This window comes from Aphelocoma coerulescens, chromosome 4, assembly GCF_041296385.1.
Source record: "Aphelocoma coerulescens isolate FSJ_1873_10779 chromosome 4, UR_Acoe_1.0, whole genome shotgun sequence".
NCBI classification, from domain to species: Eukaryota; Metazoa; Chordata; class Aves; order Passeriformes; family Corvidae; genus Aphelocoma; species Aphelocoma coerulescens.
This window is the reverse complement of record NC_091017.1, coordinates 17,107,984-17,128,768: the sequence shown is the minus strand read 5'-3', so window position 1 is coordinate 17,128,768 and position 20,785 is coordinate 17,107,984. Positions and strand designations below refer to the sequence as shown.

Below are 20,785 nucleotides of genomic sequence, written 5' to 3'. Positions count from 1 at the left end.
TAGAAATACATATAACTGCTCTTCCCATAAGAGAGCTTTAGGAGAGGGGTCTGTTCAGCTTCTGATTGATGGTAAGTAATGATGGGTAGCACTACCTGAAATTTAGGTAACTACATTCAGAAGATGCCTGTTTGTGGCCTACTTTGAACTGGGAGAGAGGAGCTATTTAACTTCAAAGCAATCAGAGAGTAGATTCTGTATATTGGTTCCTCCTACTAAAACCCCAAAAGAATACCACAGACTCACAGAAATGTTCTCATTTCTGTGCAAAGACTTTTTTTTTTCCGAGTGCTAGCCATTTTAAAAGCTTAGTACCAGCTTGTTCTCATTAAGTGGTTGAAAATATTTGACTAAATCATTTTGAAATCAAAAAACCCTAAAATCCTCTACTTCTTTAAAAAACCCACAGGACTGCAACAGAGAATTTCACATGCATCTACAGCAATGTTACATACAAAGAGTGTATTTTTTAAAAATATTGATAGTTTTATTTCCTTGGATGTTGTTGAGTATAGGGAGGAGAGAATTAGATAAGTTTAATGAAAGATCTGGTTAAACTGACAATTCAGTCTTTTGAATGCTTTCCAGGATCAACACAGTCCATGAATATTTCTCTGAGGTCTACTATGTATGCATAAATAAAGCAAAAGGCAATGAATCCCCAGCCCTTCAGATAAATGCAATTGCCTTCCAAATGCAATGTGTTGCCTTCCAAACAGAACAGTGGTTTTTAATTAGAGGTTTGGATCTATCTCAGCTCTCCATAACTCAACGTTAATCTCAAGAACTACGTTTTTGAAACAATGAAGCATAAAAACCTTAACAATAAGTGCTCTAGAAACAGGTGGCTAAACAAGATACTGTCAATAAGTCCCAAGGAATAGCTGTAACAAATATGGTAACCAAACATTTTTTCAGAACTGCATGACCTCTAAGAATCAGAGCTTAATCAAAGCAGACAATAATAAAGTGCAATGGTACCTTTTGCAGCAGTGCCTCAGCAAACAAACAGGGTAGAGTCATACGTGCTTCAGTATAAATCTTGAAATACGGTGTCTAGCCTGTAGAATACTGTAGGTCATGATAGGGGACATAGTCAAATGAAGTAAGGAAAATATGATAAACATAAGAATACACAAGCAAATTAAAGAATAAGAAAGCACAAGAGAGAGTGGCTTTCTTTGAAGATCCTTCCTAAGATGGTGAATGAGTGATGCCATCACTTGTTCAGCAAGGCAAGTGGTGCTAAGCTCAGCCAGGGAAAATAATAGAACACAAAAATGCTCTGTGTCACTCCCTCTATTTACCTGCATTTACAGCAGTTCTGAGCATGCATTCCATGAAGGAGTGTTGTGATAAGAAACTGAAGTCCCCCACTAGGCCAATGTGTTTTCACGTAAGTGGTTTGAGAGTGGTTAAATAAGAGACCAAAAATTGCTGTACTCTACCAGAAGAGGGGGAAAAAAAAAAAAAAGGTTTAATTAGTATCATTGCACATCCAAAGTCCTAAGCAAAGAGGAGACTGTGAAAGTGTTATTGATCCACCTCCCTAAGCTGGGGAGATGCTCTGTCAATTACAGTTGACAGAACCATCAGGTAACAATGGAAGCAAGGGGTACTACCATGGGACAAACTTATACAAGGAGATAGCCTGCCTCTGACAGAAATTGCCAAACACATCTGCTCAAACTAGAATTTCTTAATATAGGAAGTCATACCAGCCCTCCGGGGCAGAAGGATTTAAACTATCAGTTCCTACTCACCACCAAGAAAACCCTTAAACTTTGTTTCATGTTGAGACACCTCATTAGGGGTGGGAACTTAAATCTACAGACAGCATTATGGTAAGTAATGATTAATTAAAAAAAAAAAAAAATTAAAATCACAACAATTGAAAATGTGAACCCTTTAGAAAATTGAAGAGATGAGGCATGAGACTATCTGGAGGCAACAATTATTGTTACTATCTCTAGAGAGTGCTTGGCCCAGACATGTCTATTAATACCAGACTTATTAGGTCTTGACAGCTTCTAGGACATCTGTTTGTTTCATTTCCCTTTAGTCTCGCCAAATGCTAGCAGCAAGAATCATACAGTTTTTGTTCCTACTTCTGCATAACTTGAAAGACTTTTTTGCATATGTGAACTTTGACAACACATGAGATCTAGTGTTCTGTATCTGTAGTGTTATGTAGATATATATCTACAGGCATGTATATTCAAAGAACGGCAAAGGGGGGTAAATTTCTTTAATCTGAGGGCATTTATCTAGGAATAAAGGTGCAGTTAGTGGAGCTAACAAACATTCCTCAGAGGTGGGACAGTTTTCATAGCTTTGTTTTTCAACCTGAATCAAAAAAGGTTACAGAGACCAAAATATCTCAGCATGAGTTTTTCACAAGCAAATCCCTCAAGTATTTCAGTATATTGCAAAATTCCAAGAAAGCATTATAAAATTACAGAAAATAATATTGAGGCTTTTGGTATGGCTTTCCCTATTTTTCCAGGAGTCAGCACACAGGTCTTGATGCAAATAAAGTTCAGCCTAAAGTAAAGATTCTAAGTCAAGCTCTTGCACTTTGCTAGTCTGTTACTGTATTTTAGACCTAAATCCAAAAGGCATTTCTGTCCTATGTTGTTCATAATTCTTGATCATAATCCTGTTGTTCTTGGCCATCACTTCAAAAGTGATAGTATAGGTGAGATGTAAATATCACCTACTGGAAATGGAAAGAAAAGGAGATAGCTACTTGTATGTTATGAATCAACCACAGGCAGTTGCTGATGCTTTGATCCAGATATTTTGCTATGACTATATGCCAAACAGCTAAACTATTTTATTTACAAGAATCCAGCTTTGCCCACTCATTTCATTTTCATAGGGATGTATAAATAATTTGTTTACATTTTAAAAATATCTTTGCTTATAAACTTTATGGGATTAAGGTAACTTCACACATACATTATTTTTAATTATTTTAAAAATGCCCTCACTCAAGCTGTAGGGCCCATTCAGAATGTCAGTACAAAATAGTTTTATTTCAGCTTAAAGCCTGTTTGGATGCAGATTTCTTTAAATTTTTTTATTCTCAGGCTAATGTTTCAAATTACAGATCATTTTAGAATCCAAATTTTTCAACACTTATTGAAAACTTGCCTATCTAGATTATTAAAGCCACTAGCAAATTAAAAATCATTAAAAAGTCAGGAAGTACTAAAAAAATATCCAAATGAATCAAAATTCTTAAGAAATAGGATCGGCTTTTGCAGAAAATTGCAGCAGCTGTCCTGTTTCAGGTACATTTTGAGAGACATGCACATGATGGCATGGTCCCTTCAACATCCACTAATGTGATTTGGAAGGAATTACACCACCTATGATCATTCCCTGAAAATACTAATAAATGTATTTCCAGTTCCAACAAGAGGTTTACACTCCTTTATGCCAGCTGAGAATCTGATCCAACAGTGCTGCAAGAGTCCAATATCTTTTACTTTAGCAGTGAAAAACACATGACCATAAGCTTGACATGTATGCTTTCAGCACCTGTGCCACAATGATATTCCTGGGGTTTAGTATATTCATAATTCAATATTCTAAATAACTACAGAGGTTTCATGGGGCAAAAGAGAACATTACATTCCCACATTAGATCTGACCGAATTAAGTTTGTGCATACACCATTTATTCATGGGTTAGAAAAGATGAGTTTTACATCCAAAAGTAAGTGGAAAGCGTTTTTCCAGATGTTCTTCCCCAGGAAGGTATGATGCAAATTATAAACTTGCTAGTTCAAAGAGTACATAAACTTCTATTTGCATGCATTTATTGGTTATATTTTTTAACCTCCTTCCTAAATAGTTTAATTGAATAGCACATTAAATCAGGAGGAGATGAACATTTTTGACTAGGGTAGTTGGTAGTTAAAAATACAAAACCTGAGCTTACTGCTGCTTGATACCTAAAATACATTATTTTATTTAATTATTGACAATAGTTTGCTTTTGGCTGTATTCATAAGAATTATCATAGAAAACTAATATCATTTTTTACCTCACTGTGCCCAGGAATTTAATCAGTCTCAAATTTTATTCTTTTAATCTGTACAAACAGAATAGTCTTGTGTTAAAGCCTGACACAAAGGACTTATTGTATACTTGCTTCTGTATGTTATTTCTGACAAAAATCCAATATCATAAAATGGAAGTCCTTATAACTGTAGTGGAATATCAGCCAGGAAAGGGAGACTGGCAACAATATCTCTTGTTCCTTTTCATTTCATATTCTGAACAATCTATAAGTACTGATTGTGACAAGAATAAAAATAAAATTAACAATACACACGTAGGATTATACGCTGGCATATTTTAACAGCATTATTAATTTATTTTTATACAGTTTCCCTTTATTTGAGAAGACATAGGTTAATTCAGAGTGGTGTGACACATGGAAATCAGCTCAGTTTCAAGTTATTTTCTAAGGCAATATAAAATTGCTGTTACCAGAGAAAGAAATATTTTTTGTCCAAAGATAGCAGAACTGAGTTGGATCCTTTGTCTGGGATACTTGGACTAAGACACATAAAATCATTCCCTCTTTTCTTCCCAGCACACCCTCTGTCTGTCAGGGAGCAGCAAGGGATGGCCAGCAGCCAAGGGGGATGCCAAGTCCTCCCACTTGGCTCGTCTGTCTGTCCTCACCCCACCAGGCCCCAGCACTGTGACTGGCACTAAGGGCAAAACAGCAAAATTCAACCATTTACTGTTCCCTGTATGAAGAAATGGGCACACTCCCAGCTGCTGGAGAAACCACAGTGGGACAAAGATCAGGAAAAGGAAGACGGCTGATGAACAGTGGTGTCGGTGTCTGAGGACTACCAGGCACATGTGGAGATATGAGGGGTTCTCATTAGACAGAACCAGCAAAAGAGATAAGGCTCTCTATGAAGAAGCTGGGATGGAAGAGGAATGAAGGGAGCCAAGGTTAATTGCCTCCCAATGCTCTGAATCCTCAAGACAAATTCAGATTCCTTGACAATTCCGAAACTTAGTATCACTGAACTGCATTAGCACAGCCAAATACCATAAAAACACTTCTTCCACATAATAGGGAAAAGTCGTTGCAATGGAAATCCAGGTCACGGCAAGGCCATGACGACACGAGACAGCCCATCATACCAATCCTATAGCCAGGAACACAATCATATCCTAATGCAGCCTTTCCAAACTTGAGATGGAGCCAGCTGTACTGTTAAAACAAACACACAGAATACTCTCATGCATGAACATAAAAATAGAAGGATCCCTTTCTAAAGGATTGAGAGCTTTTATCACCAAAATCTAAAGAACTGTCAGCTCCTTTTCTCTCAAGTATGACATAGCTAGATTTTTCTATTCACACTGTCTTAATGCCGTGTTAGTTACCTAAATGTGTGCTTTGCTTTCCAATAAACAATATTTTCTAGATAGCAGAAAATAATGGTGAAACTTTTTGCAGGAACATTTATCTCAAAATTGCATTGCAGAGAACTCCTTACCTCTGTCTATAAAAACACACTGAAGTTTGTAATTAACCTATCACTTAATGATAAGTCTGGAAATAGGCCTACACATGTGGCTTGCAGTAAGATAATATGTGGAATAGTTTATGCTAACCATTTAATGTGGAAGGATATAAGAATGGGACTTTACTGTATCAAAGTAAATGTACAAGCAGCTTATTTCAACTTAGCTTTAGTTACACTAACAAAAATTAGATAATGTAGAAATATTAGAAAGAAATGAGATGAGTCAGGGTTTTCCATGAAAAACAGCTTCATTGCAGAGTAGCCAATAGAAATAATTTTAACCTTATTTAGATTAAGATAAAATGGTATTCTAATATCTCACTATCTTATCTAGACAAGTTTATTAGTGCTTAAGATAATAAAAGATGCATCTGGCAGCAGAACAGCATTCCTCTATCACAGAACTTGTGTTCTACACAGGCTTCCATCTGCAAATGCAGATTGACACTTTTGTAAGATATGGAAGATTTTCTAATCTAAGACATTGTCTTCTTCTTGACGTTCTTTTAATCAAATTTTGATTTATCTTTATATCTGCTTATCCTTCCTCCTGGGTTTTTTTTTTTTTTTTGGTATGCTTTTAATTGCTCATTGCATAATTCCACTCATTTCATAATTATGTAACAGGCATCTTCTGTTACATATTGCTATTTTATTGTTCTTCATTTTACTGCGTATTTAGGGATTTATGTAGAAATATTTTTATCTGTCACCATTGAAGACTGGTCTTTTTGGAGCAGGTTCCTTGAACTCCCTTAGCTCACAGCCAGTTTCAGAGTAGCCTGAAACAATGGGGATGAAGAATGAGAACAGCTGAAGATCCCCAAATGCTCCCTACAGTGCTGTAGGGAGCTGTATTTTGCTGTCTTGGCCTCAAAAGAGAAGAAGAACATAATTTCTGTATGGAGCTGATATTTAAAAAGTACACTCTTTGCTAAATATTTCACTAAACATGAGACATTATCCTTTTGGACAATATCCAACTTGCCAGAAGACTTTAACTTACAAGTCCTCTTTCGTGTGTGTGTGTGTGACATTCCCGCTCAATTCAATACCACATCATTTCCCAATAGAAACAACATAACTTGAAGAATTTTGAACTCCATAATTGCAGAGCTCAAGTCAAAATATTCTTGACATAATGGAAGTTTCATCTGAATCACAGAATCCCAGCTTTGCAGACTTTTGAGAATGGAAGAGACCCTTAGAAATCATCTAGTCCATGCCCCTGCTCAGAGCCCAGCCACCTAAAGCAAGTCACTCAGGACTGTGTCCAGGTGGGGTTTGAATATCTTCAAGGATGGAGATTCTCCAACCTCTGTGGGCACCCTGTGTCACTCTTTGATGATTCTTACAGTGAAAGTGATTTTCCTATATTTAAATTTAATTTCTAGTACTTCAAGAAGACATTTCTTGTGCCTTTGCCTCCTCTTCCATCACTGAGAATGAGGGAGAAGAGTCTGGTTCTCTCTTCTTTACTGCCTCACACCAAGTAGATTGATAAAATCCAGAGCTTAAAAATTAGGGCTTCGTCTATGGAAATGAAGACCAATAACATTACCTCTCCCAGTAAATCTTTTCTGAAATGTTCTTAGTTTATTGTATTTAACACAGTAGGTAAATGCTCCCCAGAGGAATCTGAAATGCTCAGTAATTGAAGGGAACTAACAACACATACTATTATTTCTCCAATCTACACACTAAAGGCCCAGGAAGCTCACTTCTTACTCAAACTTTTCCATCAAGATTCTGTAAAATTTAGATACACCCAATCCACAGTTCCTGACTAATATTCCCTTTTGGGGTCAGTATCTCATGCAGTTGTTCCTGTATTAATTGTTTGGCTCCATGGTCAATTTTGTCCTTTAAAATTCAATCCTTTATCCCTTTTGATTCTTTCACAGGTTCAGGTTCCTATAGCCCAAGGGCAGGAATATTTCAGTGGTTCTAATACAAGCACCTTTCCAGTTATGGAATTAAACTAATACAACAGCATTCTCACTAGAATTCTCTTTGAATTAGAAATTCACATTGTTAATTGCCAAAATTTTCTATTAGCATGAAGGAAACAGATGAGAGAGACAGAGAAATGAGGAAGGTGGAGGGAGGAAAGGAGAGGGCAAGGAGGGAGGGAAGAGCAAGACAGCCTTGCCAGAGAGTGGATTTATTTGTGCTAGGCACATAAATAGAGTTACAGATATGGCATTATTGGAGATACAATTTAAATAAAGCAGCTGCTGGGAAACAGAAATGTTATGTAACAGGAGTAAATAACTGGTTCAATGATCACTGGAATTAATGAGCCCTGAGTTTCTATGAATTTACATTTTCTGGAGAGTGCTCTTTTTAACTGAATTCTTCTAAAGCAGCTGCATAGGTGCATCTGTTGTTGAAGAACAGATCATCTACTCAAGACAGAAATACTCTCTACGGTTTGGATGATTCTTCTTTTTGTTCAATGAGGTGCAACTTCTGACTGAGCTGGAGTAGCAAAACTTGAAAAACCTGCCCAATAAGTATTTTTGAAATCAGCATGTTTCCATGAGAAGTTTTGGATTTGCTGAGTTCTTGTTCACTAGATCTAGATATTGAATTCAAAGTGAAACTGTTATCCAGTATTGTAACCAGCAGTATCTAGGTTCATTTTTCCAAATAATCCAAGTAGCTCCTATTTTCTATTGTTTGTATTATTTCTGATAAAAACTGTATCAGAAATCTAGTGAAAGAATGCAGAGTAATTAGATATTCAGTGTAATTCTGAATATCTAAATAAAGAATAGACATTCTTTGTGATGAATAACTTTGGATTGTCTGAAAATGCTACAGATTATAAGCACACCAACTGACTACTTATGGAAATGCCAATTATGGACAATGTCTAGTTTTGATTTTGGTCTTTTGAATCTCAGTAATGCAATTTAGGACTCTGTGACCTGATGAGCATATGTTCCTATTTCATACCAAATCTGAGGAGGTAAGTGGCTCTACAGGTAATACATTTGCTCAATATCCATTTCAATCCAATAAAATGAAAGTATTCCTTTCTAATACCTGAAGGCTTCATGGAAATTAATAGCTTTACAAAATGCTGATAGTCTTCTTCACTCCAGCTGCAAATCCAGTATTTTTTTTTCTAATGAGATTGATATGTTGCCCACACTCTGAATCTCTGAAGTTATGCAAGACAAGCTAAGTAGTTTGTTGAAGACACAAAACAGAAGAGGTCAGAGGAAACACTTTCACTGTGCTGAAACTGGTACACAGAGTCCTCAGTCAAGAATTCTTCCACGCACAGGATAGCAGTCCTACAATGATGGTGAAAGTGTCTCGAACAGCTGAAAACATCTTGGTGTAAAGAACTGCATTTTATCACTTTCCTCAGTAGCTGAGGTCAGCTGCATTTGCAACTGCAGTTTTTGCATAATTCATACATGAAAACTTCCTTTTCCATGTTACTTTCCTGAACACCATAAAAGCAGGAACAATTAAATACAATTTTTGAATTTATCTTAGTTTAAGATGATGTCAGCTGAGCTTTAGACATGTAGAAGATTAAAGACAAAACAAGTGTCCATTTTAAAAATCAGCAACAGTGAAAATAACAAAGAACACGGATCAGTAATTTCTAATAGCTAATACTACTTATGTGGGTTGGCAATAAAAGATGCACTCACAATGGTAATAAATGCTGTCTAGAAACAGATCTTTAACAGCATAGTAAATCTGATCATTTCATTACATTTATTTCATGTAATAGTAAATATAGTTATGCATGGAATCATGGTATTATGAATTGGAAGAACAAATGTGTGTTTGAATGAGATCAGAAATATACTTTTTGGCTTTGTTTTGGTTTGGGTTTTGGTTTTTTTTTTGGTTTTTTTTTTTTTTTTTGCTACAGCTCTAATTGTTTAGACATAAAGGTCAAATGGTCCCAGGAAAGGAATAGGGTCTTAACAATGTTTATAGAACACAGAGGAAATTCAAGAATTGCATTCAATAAAGCACTCCAGAAAGTGCACATGGTTTTTAATGATAGCCTTTCCAACTCTTCAACAGCTTTTCCAACAAGTTACCATGTAGATGATTCTTGACAAAGCAAATCATTAACACTAAGCATCAATTAACAAACTGTAAAGAATTTTTTTAGTAGTATTGGATAATTTAGTGGCTTATCAGCATTTATTCAACTTCACGGCAACCTGAGATTTTGAATTAAATTTCTACCTGATTTGCAAACAGTAGACTCCCTTTGATTCTCAGCCTGAACATGTATGTTCCTTCAAAGATCCTGTGTTTTGACACTTCAGTTAGCTGAGATGACTTTCCAGAAGTAATAAAGTACTGCTAATCCAGTCGATCCAGATGCTGGTTTTTCCTGTTCAATATTTATCAGATGATTTCAAACACACTACAGAAGCACACTTTTAACTATGCAAAACTGATCAAGTTTAAAACATTTTCTTACACGATTTAGTGCCAGATATTTTAATTCTGCAGGCCACTAGCATCACATTTTCTATCATTCTTTTCACTCTGCTTTTGCAGTTTCACGAGGACATATTTTTGCATCTTATTTAGGAAAATTGCCTTTTTTTATTCAAAAGAAGCCCATATATGTTCAGAAACTAATTTCTGTGGTACAACCAGATGAAAACTTGCCAGGAAATGAGAAACCTGAAATGATTCAACAAAGGACTCAAAATTTCATAAACTTGCTAGCATGAAGGGATTTTGAAACCTTTTCCAGTACAAGCTGCTCCCTCTGACATACTTGCATTTTTTCTCACTGTGAGAAAATATCATTAGGTATAAATGAACTTTCCACTTTTTCTGCACAAATATTTTTGCACCTCTGTCTTGACAGAAGAACAGTAATAGAAAACACAGGAATGACAGAAAATGCCACACTCTTATTATCCTTGTAAATGCAACTAAGATGCATCAGCAAGGTGTGTCCTGGATGGATCAAAGAAACTTTCACTCAGGAGCAGTTTCCATTTACTGATCCAGCTGTTTGAAACTCTCACACATAGAGTTTTACTGATTGTCTCAGAGATTCTGATCCTGGCCAACCCTAGGGCAAATGCAAAGCAAGAGCGGTTTATTTAATCAGTTCCCCGTTTTGCTCATGGCTCCTCTGCCGTCTGGTGGGATCAGATACAGACCCTTCCTGAGAATCCTTCGTGCCGTCAGCAGGCAGCTGCAGCAGTGGGTTTAGATCAGTCCAGCAAAGCAGCTGTGCTCAGTTTCAGAGAGGAAAGAGTTAAAGAGCTCCGTGTTCCCCTGTGCCCGGGAGGCAGCCTTTGTGTTTAACATTGGCAGGGGCTCAGTTCGGGCTGGAGGTTTGTTTTAATTGGGGGAGGGGGCAGAGGAGAGGGGACGCTCCGACTTCTTCAGTCCGTCTCTTTCGTTCACCGATTTAGCGGAGGTGGAGATTTTCAGTTCCACCCAGTCAGACGCAGGCAGGAGGATCTGGTAAGACTATCCCAGGAAAAGGCACTCAGAGGAAATTCTCCGAGGCGGCGGCGGCGGCGGCAGCAGCCCCAAGCATGAGGGTGAGCCGGGCGGGGAGGCGCGGCGGGGCGAGTGCGCGGGATGCTGCGGGAGACCCATCCCGATGCCACCTCGGGAATAGCCCGGCCCGAGCCGCGGGCACCTTCCGCACCGCTGGGAACGCCCCGGAGAGGGATTCGGTGGCGGTGGTGAACCTCTGTGCGCGGGTGTGAGTGTGTGAGAGAGAGAAAGGGAGGGAGAGCAAGAGACGGGCTCAAGGCAGCTTGGGGGAACTGTTATTGCATAAAGTTTAACAGAGCCAGAGGCTCTCTGTGGGCTGCAGGGCAGGCAGCGCTGGTTTGCCAATGCACGTGGGAATTGATCCTTTGCTGGTGGTGCAAGGAGCGTGCTTCCTCTCGCCTTGGAGAGGGAGCAGCAGGCGGCTTCCCCGGCAGCGCACGCTGGGAACAGCCCAGAGAATCCCCCTTGCCGGCGTTGTCCCCTTCAGTGCCTTCCTGCCCTGCTCCGCTTCATTTGCTCCTGTTCGCATCTCGGCTGCCTTACACTGATCAAAGCCCTGTTAACGTCGTAGCTCGTCTTTAATACTTGGAACAATTTCATTTCCACTAGTACGGTCTCTTCTTGCGAACCTCGGCATGGGAATTTTTCTGCCTTGATACTCCAGGCAAGTCAGGAATTTAGTTCCCTGCATCCGCGGCTGCTTCTGCAGCACTGCAGGAGCACAAGCACAGCACAGGCGGGTGGCTCCCACATTAACAGAGCACCCTCACACCCTCCATGTACCCAGGCTGAGTGTGAAGAAGGACAATCCCAGATTACCTTATCACAGAAAGTTATCAGGGATGCCAGTGTGTTACTCTAACGAGGCAGGTTGCATGTTGCATTCTGTAACAAGATAAATACTTTATGCACAGAGGAATGAAGGGCTGTCAGGAATCTATTTTAAAAGTACCCTTAGAAGTTAGTCTATTAATAACTTTCTAGTTTTGCTTCTTAGGGGAAAGTTTCTTCCAGGAGAGAGAAGAGATGGTAATTGGCAGTTTTGTTCCTAGCTTTGCATGCTGGTGGTGTGACTGCCATGCTACCACCATGTTTATATGACACATACATCACATTTTCACATAAAAACTCACAAAGTAAGGAGGAAACCAATCTTTCAACTAAAAGATAGGGCTGTGGGTTCTGTTCATAGCTCCATCACATTTACTTGGGAAAGCCATTTAATAGTGATACACTTTTCCCATTTGTAAATTGCGGAACCACTGTCAGGAAATAATACAAGTATTAATCCTTGCCTGAAAAGAATTACAGTCAAACATCTCTGTTGTTTCTGGTATGATTTAGTAACCTCTAGTGAAAACACTTGCACCATGCTGCTGCTAAGTGCCCTGAGATACCATCATAACCAGTATTTAATTTAATTAAAGAAGGATTTACTATTTAGTACATCAAACTTTGAAATAAAGCCCATGGGAACTGCCAGTTGGTCAGCTCCTGATCTCAAATACAGCAATAAAAGGATTGAAAGGTGGATCCCTGGTCTGTGAGGGACAGCACTCTGCATGCCAGACAGAAATACTCAGGTTAGCATCGCATCTGCTGCTGTTTAGAGGTACACACACACTTCCACAGACCACACACAACAGAAGCCTGCAATAGTAGTAAATATTTATACTGTGCCTGCTCCAGAAGTACTATCAGTAAATTTTCCCCCTCCTTTCTGGTAAACATCTTGCTATAAACTCTGATTTAATAGCCCCATAGGGAATGAAATTAGGATTAATTTATTTAAAAGGATCCTCCCAAATACTTCAGGCAAGTCCCTGGAAATCAGGAAGTTATAAATACTTTATTTTCTACTCTTCTTTTGTCAACACTGCAGCACTTTGTCTTGTTTTGCAGATATAAGCCATGTAAAAAAAAAAAAAGAATCTTAAACTAAATCAAGGCTTCAAGAAAATGGACTTAAGTGGCATCCCTGGTTTCACTGGAGGTTTAGCATCTACACTGCCTGTGGCAGGGGTTACACACAGGCACTCCCACTTACTGGGGCAGGATTCTATGATGCTTTCTTCCCTACCTGGAAATGTCATGAGCTGTTGCTTAGAACACTAAGCCAAGTGTTTTTTATCTTTAAAACAGCTTAAATTTTTATTATTAACTTCACTGTGGATAAGTACTCAGCATGAGTTGCAATTACACTTAGGACCAAATCACAAAGTTTGAAGGTTTTTCCTGGCCAGAGGTCTATCCTAGGACTATAAAATCTTCCTCCTAATATTTAGGAATTTTGGATCTGGTCCAGATTTATATTTGAAATAGATGTCTTTTCAGTCTTAATTTGAAATCCAGGTAGTAAGTCAGAGAAAAATAATACAAAGACTAATTGTTGCAATATACCAAAAATACTCAGAAATTTGATGAATTTACTACATGTAGTTTTTAATGCAGTGCTGTTACCTTTCTTTTTCAAAGAGAAAATAATAACTTCTTATTTTAGCTACAATACCATTCAGCAGTCTCCAAGTCAGGCCGACTTTTCCTGCAAGACTCTATTTTAAAACAGAATTTCATCCACCTTATTTTTTCCATCCCTATACAAATTCTGTCTCAAGCTAAATGGGTTTTGTGGGATCTTATTTGCATAAACTATCACTTACTTAAGGATTTTTTTGTGTTTGTCTTTTGTCAGACAGGTGATGGGGGTAAAGTGAGTATAAACAGGTGTTTATATATATATGTGCTGCAGAGGCTGAACATTCAGATAACCCTCCCTAAGTGAGAAACAGGACATGTTATACTACCTGATGTACTGATTATGTGCTTCTTTTTTCTTTTCCTTTTTTTGCTTACAGTTTCTCTCTGCAGGTGAAGAAGTGAGAAGTATCTCACTGAAATACTGAAGAAAAAACCCAAACCCTTGTCTCACTGAATTTGCTCGTTGGGGACTTCAGGATGGAAGCCTTGTGTTTAAGGGTTTCCTTACTGCTTCTGGTCCCTGGATTTGTCCTCAGTGACAGCTCTGACAGAGACGCTGCCAATCGGAGTGACTCAGGAAACCCCCTTTCCACCTTCTCAGGGATGGAATCCAGCATTCTCCTCACCACCATACAGCCCCCGGTGTCCAACCAGACTGTCAAATGCTCCCAGCAGACAAAGATTGCTGAAACTTTTAAGTACATTAACACCGTGGTATCCTGTGCTATTTTCATCGTCGGGATGGTTGGGAATGCGACTCTGCTGAGGATCATTTACCAGAACAAGTGTATGAGGAATGGCCCAAATGCACTGATAGCCAGCCTGGCACTGGGAGACCTTATCTATATTGTCATTGATATCCCCATCATCGTGTACAAGGTAGGATACCACGCTCCATTCTAACTGCGGTTCCTTAGGGGTTCGCTGCCTCTCCTCTGTGCTTCCTCCTCTATTTAGTGGGTTTTTGTCAATGAATAGTGCACTTAAGGAAACAATACAACTCCTTTCTGTTCTGCAACAAAAACCTTGCTCTCAGGTCTCACGTCCATCAAGAAAAAGTGTATCTCCCACTAAAGATGATGTAGCTCATAGCTCTTAACCAAAGTGTGGCCTTGGGCATTTCATTTCACAGGAGCTCTTCATTTCTCATAGCTGCTATAGCTAGCAAAAGAATTTATGAGGGAAGAACTTTTTATAAACTGTTCTCCTCCTTGATGGACTAGTTGCTATTTTTATATTATCCAATCCTTACTTCATATTTTTACAGAAAATACTCCCTGTGATATGCAGGCTTCGTATTATGGTTTTGCAGGGAGAGATTATGTCAGTTAAGCTGAGCCTTAAGGTTTTCATTTAATATTCATTAATAGCAGAGTCTCAAAATTATTCCAATTATATCACAGACCATTTCTGAAATATTAAATTTCATCTGGTTTTGTCAAAGTGTGAAAAGGCTCCTCATCAGCTCTTTTATCTGGTATAAAGTTATCCTGTCCTGGTGTTTTAATTGAACAAAGCCATAAAACAATGCTTTTTCTAATGCAATTTATATTTACTAATATAATTCAAGCCAGAACGAATGAGCAGAACTGAGCTTTTTTTTAATATATTTCATTGATATTAACTTATCTGAGAAAATAATCAAATAATTTTGTAATCTTGTATCTCACTCTTTGTGGATGGTACACAGGTGCATAGCTGATAGGATATTTCACTTCTTTCTTTTCTCAGCAGAAAGATGAAGTGTTTTTGTTAGTAAATAAAAGTTTAAGTCATATAATTAAGAAAAAATGTTCTTCATAATTTCAGCCCTTAAAGATTCCAAAGACTTTTATTTACATGTGTTTTAAGTGAAACATTTTAATGCGTGGTTTTATATTAACTAGTGCCCTGTGGTTTCAAATTGGATTTTAAAATAAAAGAAACAGTGATTTTAAAAGATGCATTTTGCATTTATATAGCATTGGCATCATAACTGCTTAATAACACAGGTGTTCATAGGACAACATCATAAAGTTTGAATTAATTAATGGATTTAAATTATCTCTGTGTGCATAGATTACATTTGTACAGAGGCATATTTTCTATGGTGAAATGCAGCACCTGGTTCTGATCTTCCAGTTGTAAAAATTACAGATAAGTCTTTTAACTTTATCTGGTTTTAATATAATATGAATTTGACACTAGGATGACTTTAAGTAATTATGGATGTGATTTAATGGAAATTCTAGTTCACACTTTTCAATACTCCACCTGGAAAATTAAGCTGACAACTTGTTGATAAGATATCTGTATTTTGGATTCATAAATTGGTGAGAAAGATTAGCTTCTACCTGTTTTGGGATTCACCTGTCTTCCATAGCTGGGTGAATGCCTAATGGGACATGGGACTGGGGTTCTTAGCTGGACTCAGAGCCTGCACAAGGCCAGGCTGGATGGGGCTCCGAGCAGCCTGGTCCAGTGGAAGGTGTCCCTGCCCATGGCTGGGGGGTTGGAACTGGATGATCTTTAAGGTCCTTTTCAACCCAGACAATTCTGCGATTCTATGACTGCACCTCCCATGATATATTAGTGTCCCCCCTGGTAAATTACCCTTGTGTCTTTATGGATAATTGCTAAGGCAGCATTCTCACTTCTCATGGTATATCTGATAGCAAATTTTAAGGAAAAATGGCATGAGTTCTTTTCAGAGCCAAGTTTTAGAAAGAACAAGCATTTTTATTACACATTTTTTTCTAACCTTTCAAGGGCTCTGCTGCTTTTCACAAAGAGGAATGAAAATTTGGAATTAATTTTGCCTTTCAGAATTGCCTTTTGATGGTCTTCTGAAAATTCTTTAGAAGTTTAGTTGAAAGAAACAAACAATATTTTTTATATTCTCTTTATTATTTTGCAATACATTTTTGTCTATTAATTTTCTGTTGCTTCTCTGGAATTCCATAGGCTCACTTGTCTTGCTCTATCTTATATGATGAGCTGAACTTTCGTTCTGATTAGCTCTGTACGAATGAAATTTCCTTAGCCTATATGAGAAATTATTTCTGTGCTGCAGAGAAGTGTTGGATAAATAAATGCTATGAACGAAACTGCAGCCCCTTGACATCAATGTCTGCCAATTTCCACATGTAAGAAGGCAGAATTAAAATCACCTTTAAAGATTAATTCTAACTTTTAGCTATTTTTCAGTGATTTAACTTTCAAAATAAATTACTTATAAATTACCATATACAAACACCTTGTTGTCTAAGGTTAGCTGCATGTATTGTGAAGCATTTATAACATTTTTAAGGGAGCCCTAGTACTTCTGATAAGAAAGGCAATTACTATTTATAGAGCATTTTTCATATGAACCATTCAGTAATGCTTACATTAGGAGTTGGGTTTACAGTTTGCTAAACAAATGCCATTCCTATTTGTACCACTAGGGATCCTAAAATCTGTGTCATCTTTCAGCTCCTCTTGTTGAGTAACAATACGAAGGGTGGCCACTGGAAATATCACGATTGGATAATGGAAGTGATAAGCTTTTAAGGAAAAACAATTCAAGTGTTTTTCTTTTTGTTTTAAAGTAATTTTTACACTTCTGAACTTTATTTTAAAAGATTCTTTTAGTTTCAGAGTCAGCCTCATGTTGAACCATATATTAGTATCCTCTATAACAAGTGGTGTCAAACACTTAATACCTTTTTGGTCAGATCTTCATTTTTAGGACAAAACATGTCAGAAGACAGAATTAGAGTAAACAAGAATTCAGCTGCATATTAAAATAACAAACAGTACAGTGTTAAGATGGCTACATTGTATAGGACAAAATGTGCAATACTGTGTAATTATAACTGAGTATCAGAAATAGTTATAACCACCTTCCTGAAACATAATGTAGCCTTAACTATTTAAAAACTACTTTCAAAAGAGAAGTAGATAATGCTGCTGATACTCAAATCCATTTTACAAATCCTTAGAAAGACACAGCTATAAAATTATAGTAACTGGCAGTGGAAGATCCCAGAAGAATTTACTTCTTCATTCTGTTATGCGTTTACACAATTAACAAAGATATGATGCTGGAAAATAAGTAATTATGTAATTTATGTCAACTAAAGATGTGGTCACAGGTGTTTGACATTTTTAACCTTTCCTTGTGGTACAGTAGGCTCAAAAACTCACCCATTACTTTCTCCAGTTACTGTAATTATATAGTGGGTTCCCCTTATTGTTAAGTGGATTGAGATGTGTGTAATATTCACTGTCCTTTGAAGATATTCTGGATGTATTAAAGCTCCATTACATTTAATTACCACCATATATCCACTTGAAGTATCAAATCACTATTAAAAAATCTTAATAAATTGAGTTTTACAGGAAGGGTGACAGTTATAAATCCAACCTTAATAGACCAAACTGGGGCAATTTAATTTTCAATCACATTTTTATACCACCAGCACCCAAATAGTTCCCTCTTTTCCCAAAATATACCCATCTCAGCCATTCAAGATGTCAAAGCCTAAAGCCCCGTAAGAATCAGTAAGAATTATTTCTCTGCAGGGGAAAGAAGACCAGAAAATAAAAGTTTTAAATTTTATGCTGCTGTAGAGGTAGGGTTAAGGCACGGAAGAAGAGACAGGTTCCTCTTCTTGTATCAGGTGGTATTAGCACGTAACTGAAAGCTGCTGATCACCTGCACTACTCATCACCACCGTGTGCATTTCTTAGCAGATACATTCAGATGCAATGCAAGAAAACTTCTTTAGAGGGCTGCTTTCCATAAAGGCACTACACTGTTTCCTAAGGCTGTACAAAGGCAGCAGCAGAATATCCATAGTACCACTGCTGCCTTGGCTGCTCTGAGCTCTGGCAAACCCTCATGGCTGTTCCTGCTGCTGCTCTCATGGCTAAAGTTTAGCAGAGCAACAGGAACAACAGGTACTCAACCACAGACATTGCTGTCCACTGATCTTTCCTGAGCTTGTGGAGCTTTGGAGCACTCTAGACCAAGGCTCTCACCCTTAGAATGGCAAAATTTAACTGTTACTGGGAAGTCCCAAGCTGTCTCTGCTTCCAGTTTCATGCACTTTAGAGAAGAACATATAAATGAGTTCTATTTCTTGGGAACTGGCCGACATAAGACTGACATAAACTACATTGCCTTAGATCAGAGTATGCTTAACTCCTTAAACCATTAGTTTATAAAGTAGATTAAGCAAATTAGGCAGCTTTTTACCTGTTTCTTTAATAACATTTTCCTAATTATTTTACTGGTATAAAGTGGAAGACATCTATCCAGGAAAAAAAGTAAGTGTTCACTGCTCAGACAGCTCAAGATGTTTCCTTGAGTAAAACAGGGCTTTTTGGTTAGTTAATTGGTATTCATTCTTACTTTAGTTGCAACAGCATCTAAATCTGAGTAGTCCACCTAGAACATTAAAAATCTAAACATGGAAAGTAGCTAACAGCAAGCAAACATGTTCATCCATTTTGTCTTCCGTAAAGGAAGACTCAGCTAAGGCATTTCTAGTCATGGACATTTTTTAACATCAGAGCACGTGCATAAGTGTCAGAGCAATCCCTTCAGTTTCAAAAATTATTTGGCATATCTGAACACCTTCAGCAACAGGATTAATATTATAGCTACACAGGAATGATAATCAACCACATTGACACTGATCTTGTAGCTGATAGAGCAAGTGGCATCTGTAGCAGTTATAGTTTTTGTGACAAAGAAATATAAAGCCAAGCCAAGCCAAGAGCACACAAAAAGTTAAGGGCACTTAGAAAAGAAACCTTTCTTTAAAAGCAGAATTTTTCATATGTACAGTGTGTATTTCTCAATGAAGTACCAACATAAGTAGGAAATTCTGAGGCCTCAACAACTGCATTCTGGCTTTCATTGAATTCTTATCAGGGTTTCAAAGAAGCAATGAATGGGCAGCCCAGTGTGATGCAGAAATCCATAGAACCTGCTCCAAGCAGGACCTATTATTTGGGTGTATGTCTCTGTGTAGTGACCAAACATAGCAGAAATCCAGAGGTAGCACAGGAATTGATCACTGAGTCCTGAAGGCAGAAGCTTCCCAAAATGGAGCAGGGAACAGAAATCCATCAGGAATCTGTTCTATTTACAAGCTGCAGTTTCCTAGCACAGTGTGTTTAATGTGCATACCAGGGCAGCAGTTAAGGAAGAGATTTTATATTCTAGGTCTTAGTTCAAGATGCACTCTGCCTTTAACTCATGGCTGTGTTTTGGGGGTGGGACGTATGTTCTTATCAATGCACAGCTCCTCCCTCACCTTCAGCTCCTCATCTCATGCCTGCCTCATTGCTCTGTGGATTTTAAACAGTATACAGTACTTAGAGATTCTAGGCTTAAGAGAATATTTTAGTATGTTTGCTGTCTTTATTTCTCAACCATCTGAACTCTACAGATAACAAGGAATTGTTTTGATTGTGCATATCCAGGGTTTACCAGTTCTGCAGTAACTTCTTAGAAATCCTGTCACTCTTTTTAGCAACACACAAAAGAAAACACAGCTGGAAGAATAACAAAGGCAATATTATGCCCAGGGATTGAAAAAAATTCCTTTCAGCAAATCACCATGCACATAAGCACACCTTGCAGCTCATTTCCCTGAAGAAGGGAAGCCTAGCTTGAGAAACAGTTTACCTAGAAGGATGGGAAGATATCCAACACCGTGGAAAGTAATCCTGCTTTGTAAACAGCAAAAATACCACAGGGGAGATGCCTAGAGTCATTAGGAATGCCTTACTGCTAAGCAGATTTTTGTAATAAATATAAGCATTTTAACAAGAACCTAACATGTAGGATGTTTTTCCAGTTAGTTGAGACAGAATGTTCTGCTGCAAAACCAGGGCATTTGTTTCCTTACTTTTCAGGATCTCTTGAAGTAGAATCTATTTTCCCTTATGTAAAAACTATACATTCTCTTTCACAGCTGCCTAAGCAGGAGAAAAACATTCAGTGAATGGCATGAGACCCTCTGCTACCTTCACCTTTACTCAGCCGGGCTAAGATGAGCAAAATAGCAGAAAAGGCTTTGGTAGGGCAATTCAGAGTAAAAAATGCCTTTGATGGTTCTCATGCATTCCCATACAACCTTTCTTCCTTCCAGGAAGAAAACCAGTCAGTCTTTTATCCACCCAAAGTGCAAAATAGGCAGTTCTTGGTCATAGCAAAATCAGGAATGTATTTCCTGCAAAAAAAAGTTG

At 37.9% G+C, this 20,785-nt stretch overlaps 1 protein-coding gene and 1 long non-coding RNA gene across 3 annotated transcripts in view; both read left to right on the top strand.

The window, feature by feature from the left end:
• The first annotated feature begins 15 nt into the window (after positions 1-15).
• On the top strand, positions 16-5,215 carry LOC138108971 (uncharacterized). The gene is made up of 2 exons (XR_011150168.1): positions 16-71; positions 4,609-5,215. It is a non-coding gene; the product is annotated as an uncharacterized lncRNA (long non-coding RNA).
• Positions 5,216-10,911: 5,696 nt separating this feature from the next.
• The window catches only part of EDNRA (endothelin receptor type A), a 30,439-nt gene continuing 20,565 nt past the window's right edge, over positions 10,912-20,785 (top strand). The window contains exons 1-2 of one of the 2 annotated variants that reach the window (XM_069012843.1): positions 10,912-11,044; positions 13,939-14,440. In XM_069012843.1, coding sequence (XP_068868944.1) covers positions 14,039-14,440 — 402 coding nt within the window. In that variant the 5' untranslated portion in view covers positions 10,912-11,044; positions 13,939-14,038. Of the gene's footprint in view, positions 11,125-13,938; positions 14,441-20,785 lie in introns of both variants that reach the window. The other variant, XM_069012841.1, reaches the window with a different exon arrangement.